The sequence below is a fragment of the Manduca sexta genome, chromosome 11, assembly GCF_014839805.1.
Source record: "Manduca sexta isolate Smith_Timp_Sample1 chromosome 11, JHU_Msex_v1.0, whole genome shotgun sequence".
In the NCBI taxonomy this organism is placed as follows: domain Eukaryota; kingdom Metazoa; phylum Arthropoda; class Insecta; order Lepidoptera; family Sphingidae; genus Manduca; species Manduca sexta.
In genome coordinates this window covers 2669565-2677171 of record NC_051125.1, presented here as the reverse complement: position 1 = coordinate 2677171, position 7607 = coordinate 2669565, and the positions used below count along the sequence as shown (strand labels likewise).

General features: G+C 39.3%; 1 protein-coding gene across 5 annotated transcripts in view; it reads right to left on the bottom strand.

Annotated features, from left to right (window-relative positions):
* Positions 1 to 351: 351 nt before the first annotated feature.
* LOC115449220 (disheveled-associated activator of morphogenesis 1) overlaps positions 352 to 7607 on the bottom strand; it is a 132297-nt gene continuing 125041 nt past the window's right edge. For 4 of the 5 annotated variants that reach the window (XM_037437396.1, XM_030176966.2, XM_037437395.1 and 1 more), the window contains 8 exons: positions 6642 to 6716; positions 5651 to 5995; positions 5358 to 5497; positions 4895 to 5056; positions 4161 to 4464; positions 3641 to 3883; positions 3102 to 3284; positions 352 to 2799 (listed from right to left, as the gene is read on the bottom strand). In XM_037437396.1, the coding sequence (XP_037293293.1) occupies positions 2494 to 2799; positions 3102 to 3284; positions 3641 to 3883; positions 4161 to 4464; positions 4895 to 5056; positions 5358 to 5497; positions 5651 to 5995; positions 6642 to 6716 (1758 nt within the window). In that variant the 3' untranslated portion in view covers positions 352 to 2493. The remainder of the gene's footprint in view (positions 2800 to 3101; positions 3285 to 3640; positions 3884 to 4160; positions 4465 to 4894; positions 5057 to 5357; positions 5498 to 5650; positions 5996 to 6641; positions 6717 to 7607) is intronic. The other variant, XM_037437393.1, reaches the window with a different exon arrangement.

The window sequence follows — 7607 nt, the reverse complement described above, 5'->3', positions numbered from 1 at the left end:
ATTCTCTTCCATTCATCCTATTTATTTGTAATCATATTGCTACAAAGTAACTAAAAACCTCAGGAAAGCTGTTTATTAGTATCGTATCAGTGTAGTTATTATATTTTATGATCTTTCACCGGCCGGTTTCAATAAAACGTTCCTAATCTCATTTTTCGGATTGGATCAGTACACGATCCCAATAGTTTTTTTTCGATCTATTTCAAAAATGGACCAATAGAACAAAGTTTTTTTGACATGCTTACGAATGAGTTATTTTGATTGGTTCATTCTCGGAATTGAATTTAAGATTGAGATTGGGATCGTTTATTGAAAAAAATTGATGGATATTAATACTAAATGAAAAACAGATACCGTTTGAAAGATTTTAATTTAAATATTGTTAATAGATAATAATATCCATATACTATATGCCTTAGAAATACTGAACAAAACAATAAACATTTACAAATGACCAGCTCGCTAACACGCCGTGACGTCCGTCGGTAACCAATCGAAATTAAAATTATATTTACAATCAAACTGAATAAATTAGGTATAAAATGTAAAATTTATCAAAAAGTTTCTAATCCATGCGATATAAGTTACAAACATCCAAAACTGTATTGTAAATGTTGCTATCAATTCCTAATCTATAGGTATTTTTTAATAAATGTGTCAATTCCGATTTACATTTATTCGAATAATCGGTCGTTGGCCATGTTTTACTACTGTCGCAGTTTCATACTATTCTGGTAGTTTTATACTATTCGTGGTCAAGACTATAGACGTCATTAAACGTTTGTGAATATTCTAAGGAACAATGGCTTTTTGATGTTTTATCTAAAATAATTTGTATTATGTTTTGAATTTTTATTAGCCTGTTTTTCTTAAATCCTAATTTAACGGATTTTGTGCTATCAGTACCTCAGAATATGCCTTAAATGCATCAGTTTCGTAAATCGGTATTTTTCAAATATGAAACCACGACAGTCACATTGAAGCAAGACGCTGACTATAAATACATGGGATATGTCAGAAATGATTAGAACGTGTTAAGCCGTCATTCCACAAATCAACCTTTTTGTTTACTTTACAATGGGGAAAAAATAAGGAATTAGTTGGATATCAAATTCAATGATTGAAATTTGTTTGAATTAATGAACTTTGTTTGGAATAAAAGTATTCTGATATATGCACAGTTAAGATATTTCGTAAAACAAACTACAGGATATACAATAAATTTGAGCACCTTGTCTTTCTGTAAAAAGATGTAAAGTATTTATAAAATTCAAATAAATATATTTATGGCATTTTCGAACGTTAAAACGTGTCATGACGGCTTCACGACGGAAAAATAATTCCACAGATATTATATTCCATAAAAATTACTTACGCGTTAGTCTATGGTTATTCAAATCACACAACGCTTATCGATACAATTTTTAATCTAAATCATAAATCGTCTATGGAATAACATGCACAGTCTTTGACTACATCAGTCGATAGTATGGAAAAACGAATTTAGTTTCGACACTTATAAAAGGTGATACAATGTAAAAGTTTCGAACAGCACTTACAGGAAGTAATTTAGGATTTAATTATACAATAATTATATAATTTACCGAATGTAGATAGAGAAATTTTGAAAATAATATTTTTGAAGCACCCTATATACGACATTTTTGTCGAATTTTTAGTCAATTAAAGACTCAACTCTCATATTTACACAAATATTCGTCAATCGTTGGGATGCATGGTTACATTATTGTCGACAAAAATGTCGATGTTATCGATAGATGACAGCTTGATAAGCTGATGTACACAGGGTACACTCACGCACCGATCTTACAACCTAATAAAAAACATTAAGAATTATGTTCAAAAATTAGGCACCATACGTTTGTGATCGAAGCGAAATGCCCTTAAAATCATCAAAAAATGGCAGCGGAGAGTTCGTTGTCACATTAAATAAATCAAGTTAATTAATAAACACATTATCGATAAACACAAACTTTATCGAAAACGAAATACACGAAAATCAAACGGCCACATCACTGAGTCTCATTTCTTTTAACACCTTTCTATTCTTCATATATAATTTCTATAAATTACACTAAACACCGATATAGCATCACATCGATAAAAACTATCGATATCTATTGTGACGATTGTTATCGATTCGTCAGAACTACCTTAGAAAGCGTGTATCATGCTTCTAAACGTTTAGTTCCAGTAGAAGATCCACTGTAAGGAAAAGCAGTCTTCCATATTCCAGTTCTTTCTGCATGTTTCGATACACTGAAGATGGATGATCCCCTTTGATCTCTATCTTGCTTATGCTTTGTCCGAGTAGATAATCCACTGAAATAGATTTACGCCTCACTTTCTTTAGAACCCTAGGCTTCAGAGCCAGGCTGATCTTAGATACTAGATCTTTACATGCATTCTACTTTAAAAGCTGTTTGCTTTTAACATTGATTAGATAAGTCACTGTTTTCGAGAGACATTGTTTCAGTTCTTCTGTCTCTCTCGGGAGTCTTCTCTGCAGACGCCTCTGGGCGGGGAATCCCTGCCTTTCTGGTTGATTTTTGATGTTTTCCTCGACCTTTTGAATTTGGCCACATCATCTCCGAAGACGTCGCCGGTTCTAAGCGCTGAGATGAGATCGTCGAACTCTCCCTTCTGTCCGTTAGTGAGGGTGCCGTCGCGAGAGCTATCGTTCGAGTGGCCATTGCAGTCGCCGTTCGCTTTACCTAGGGACTTCCCCACTGAGCCGAGGAGGCTAGATTGTTTGCGCTCCATTGTGCGCTTCTTGAGCTAAGGAAAACAAAAAAAAATATTAAAGTTAGTATGAAATCAATTAAAACGTTGATAGTCGTGGATATTATTGGATCTTTCTAAATTAAGGTACTTTATTAGGTTAATACAAATTTAGTGAATAATTTATTTTTATGGTTCTTAAAAGAAAACTCAAAGACATTAATTTAGCATACAAAAGAATTCTAGAGAACATAAACAAGTTTTGATCCCGAAAGATCGGTCTTTGGCACAGTCCAATATGAGACTATTCAAGGCAAAGCCACGAGCAAACAGCATTAATTAAAAAAAATATGGCGTACCTCCTGCTCGTGGCGGGTGCGGCGCTCCTCGTCGTCGCGCCGGCGCCGCGCCGCGTCGCACTCGGCGCGCGCCTCGGCCAGCTGCGCCAGGAACGCGTCCATGGCGCCGAACAGCTGCTCGGGCGACGTGCTCGGCTCTTCGCCGAACGCGTGTGCGCACGCTTCCAGGCGGCTCTTCATGTCCTGGGAATAAACCACACGTTTGTTAGTTAATATAAGACTGCTTCGGTAGCGTACGTGTTTTACGTGCGTTACGACACGATTTCGCTTAGGGATCCCGATTTTTTTTCGAGAGTCTGGAATTTATGGAAAATACTCTACTTTAATATTGGAATAAATAGTAATTTTAACTATAGGAGATCATATAAGACTAAAACATTCACGCCACCCTAAGGCAACTTAAATATATTTATATTTCGCACCCTCGGTGTCTGACCTATATCGATACTGTAATATCGACAAAATCCCTAAATTACTAAGTCAACATTCCATAAATTTCTCGGAGTTCGTTTGCGGACCGCAGACGAATAACTCCTCACCTGGAACAGATCCTCCAGTTGCGTGAAGGTGCAGACGGCGTGCGCGTGGAAGTCCCTCATGACGGGCACGAAGCAGTCGCCGGGAGGGGGGGGCGAGAGGGACGCGTGGTAGTCGAGTTCCCGCGCCACCTCCCTCAGGCCACTGCGCAGTGCCCCAACATCCTTCTCCAGCTGTTCCACGCAGACCTTCGCGGCTGCTCGCACGTGAGGTAGATCCTCTTCGATCAGGAGAACGTCTTTGAACTGTAATTAATAGGATGTAGATATAGAATAATTCAATGTTAAAAGGCGTATATAGTGTAATGAAATTTTTATGAATGTATAAATTATGTATTGTGGATTTTTTTTTATACGGATATGGCAAGGTGACCCCACTGGACCTGGTAATGAGCGAAGTGGGGTCTGGATAGTGTGTCGACTAACGACAGATGACTACTTCTCTCCAGTTGACACAAATATGTCGGCCTTTTAAATCGGGAAAATAAATGTAATGTTGTCGAAATATGAATACACTGCAAACCTGTGTCTCGAGTATCTCGACGAGGTAGTGCAGCAGCGTGGTGTTGCGCGTGACGCTGGACTTGGTGTCGGCGAGCTTGTTGAGCGAGGAGAGGCGGAAGCCCGAGGCGTTGCCGCGCGCGCCGCGGTTCATGTAGTTGCCGAGCGCCAGCACCAGCTCCAGCAGCGCGCGCAGGCGCCGCGAGCGAGGCAGCTCGCGCGCCGCGCGCAGCACCGCAGCCGCGCGCGCGCGCGCCTCCGCCGCCGCCGCCGCGAACTTCTTCTTGAACAGCAGCGTGCGCACGCGCTGCGACCAGTGCGGGATCCTGCGGCGACGACACGCATGTTACCATGTTACCAATACTCCGGCTCGAAGGACCATGGGTAGACACACACACACACACAGCGCTCAAGACCTTTACGCATTCGAGATAATTAGCAGAGCCAACAGCAAAATATTAATAAAGCAATTTGTGATCCTAGGTCAGTTATAAACTGACTATACTGTACATCAAACCGGTCGAAACAAAAATTTTACACCAAATCGACAACCGTAACTCAACCACCAAGATAAAATTAATTTTAAAGTATCTCCTTGCACTCCAATTTTCTATACCGAGTCAACATCGACTCTTAGTCTACTTGCGTTCAATCCAAAATATACCGTATTTACTGGGACATCAAATTCACATTCCAATAATGCTCTATGCATAAAGTTGCAGCCCAGTTTACGCTATGATTGAATAACCCACTTACTTGGATATTTCGTACAGGAACCTGTCAGCCCTCGCCATGCTGTCGAGCTCGTCTTGATGCTCCTCGAGTAGGGCCGCCTCCTCAGCACTCGGAGTGAACTTCAGCAACTGTTCCACCATGTCGATCGGCAGCTGCTCAGCCGTGTCCATGCGTAGGATTGCCCTGGAAACGCAGGAAATTATGATTGACTTCAATTATTTATTTATGTAATGAGAAATTACAGATAGAGTGAATCAAGAAAACAATATTACACTATAAATAAAACTTGAATAAGCAGTAAGAAATCTTTCGAATACGTCTTATGACCAGCCTGGGTAGCCTTATTAGCCTTGTGAGAATAGTATGCGTTGTGTCCCGATCTATACGACATTGTATCGGCTATAAATATCAGGTATTGCCAGACTTAAAATCTTATGTCTAGGGATGACAAACGGCATGCAGTGCCAAGTCAACTACTTCCTACCTGCAAATCTCCTCGTCAGTCATCTTCAACTTGGACAGGAGAATGGTGCAGTTCTGAGCTCGTCGGCCGTCGATGACGGTCAGGATCTTCGTGCGAGGCTTCTGGCCCAATTGCCGGAGATCTTCTACGGAACCTTCGTTCTGTAAAAAGGTAAACAGTGTATAAAATTTTCTCTTATAATATAACATGAATAAACCTGTTTATACTATCTCCTTCTTTAGTTTAGTTAGTTTGCTAAGTATGAAAAAAGATTTCCTAAAATGTCAATCTATCTCCCTCTCTTTCTCTCTTACCTGAACGCCATTCTTCTGATAAGCGCAGAACATCTTGTCAATAGTGTGCAGGTCCATCGTATTGTACAGCTTCGTATCATCAAGCTCTTGCCAGATCGTTCCGTGCAGCTTGGTGTCTGGCAGCTTATTCCAGTTAAAGCTCTTCAGTGGGTTACCGGGAGTAGGCACGTTCTTTTTGGGCTTCGGGGCTGCTGGTGCGAGTGGTGCCATGGGGGCGAGTGGTGCTGGAGGTGGCGCAGGCGCAGGAGGCGCGGTGGGAGGCAACGGCGGGGGACACAGCGCCGGCGGCGGGGGCGGAGGAGGCACCGAGCATGTTTCGATCACTGCGCTCTTCAAGTTGCTGACCTACAATACAGCGAGATTGTTAATTAAAAGTATCAATTACAAATACTGATTACAAGCGTGCAAAATAATTTAACTTTGTTTACCAAGTATATGAAAGTTTTATAATTTTATCTGATGCAATTCACAATACAAAGTGTCGCGGAATTACAAGAACCAGCTTCAATAGGGGACCGGACTCATTTTTGTTCTTTATTATTATCAAATATTTACGTTATATTAATTATAACACAGAAAGAATTATTTAAATCCAGTAAAAAATCAACAAGCTATAAATCTTTCAATTTCGGTAGAAGGGGTAAGTAACGAAAAACAGAAAAGAGGCGCAATACCCACGTGTGACGTCATCAGGCATTACGACGCGTACGAAAGAAAGAGATGAAGCGATATTCCCACTTCGCGCCCACTTCGGCACATAATAATATTTGAAATATGAATTACTGGCTCATTTTTTAACCAATTTTAATGCAGTTTTCGCAGGAGGGTTTCTTTTTCGTATTATTAATCATTACATACATATAATAATGTACAAAATCAAACGCAGGACGGTCCCCTATTTATTTCATTCAAATAATTCTTGAGTAGAGCGACATCTATTAACAGACTTTAAAACTACTTTTCGCTCAGCACTGAGAAATCATAAATATACCTTAGCATCATCAGGTATGCTTCCCTCGCTGACTAGTTTCTCGAACCTCGCTCGTTCCGCTCTCTCTTGATTAAGCTGTAGCCACACAACGGTAAATAAGTAAATCTTTCCAATAAAGCCGACTTCATAACGATAAAATCGACTAATTTCATCATTATAAAATCGACGAAAAAATTTTCATCACAACGTAAAACAAAGTAGAAACATCTAAGCTTAAACACTGACAGACATTTTCTAGACTACTCGACATTTTTCTATAATAATTAACTCAAAACAAAGTGACAATGGGATGAACACAAACGCAAACATATAGAAAGCAACAACGGTGCTACATAAAAGGCAAATTGTGCGTTGAGGTTTCATATTGGTTATTAATACTAATATTTTGTAGAAACATTATCTTCAATATCTAGCAATAACTGCAGACCCTAACAATATTTGTCAAATTAACAAAGAACTGGCATGGCGCTGCCAACCATAGATTAAAAATTACCTACAACTTAAATTCAGATAAAGATATGAAAATAAAATGTACCATATATATCTGGGACATGGGGATCATGTGAATAACCAATACTATAAATTGCATTATCAGAGCAATGTAAATTATATTTATGGAGGCTAAAGCATCATTGAAAAACCAGTTTTCTATTAGTAAATTGTTCCATAGCTCTTTATTAGGGATGAGATGAGATTGCCTTACCATTGTCGGAGCTAAGTCCTCAAAACAAGCACAAGAAGCGAATTTGCATTAGGTGTAGTAAATTGTTCACTAGCCTTGCACTCCAAATGTAAACTGTATCCACCCACATAATATGAATTGTATTTGGTGTAATTGAATAGAAAGCTATTTGAAAAGGTAGGTAGACAATGTAACGCAATTTTCACTGGTGGCCGTAATATTTTTTTCTATAGACATATCAAGGGTGAATTTTCTTCCTGGATTTTGTAGGCCTATACATTTTT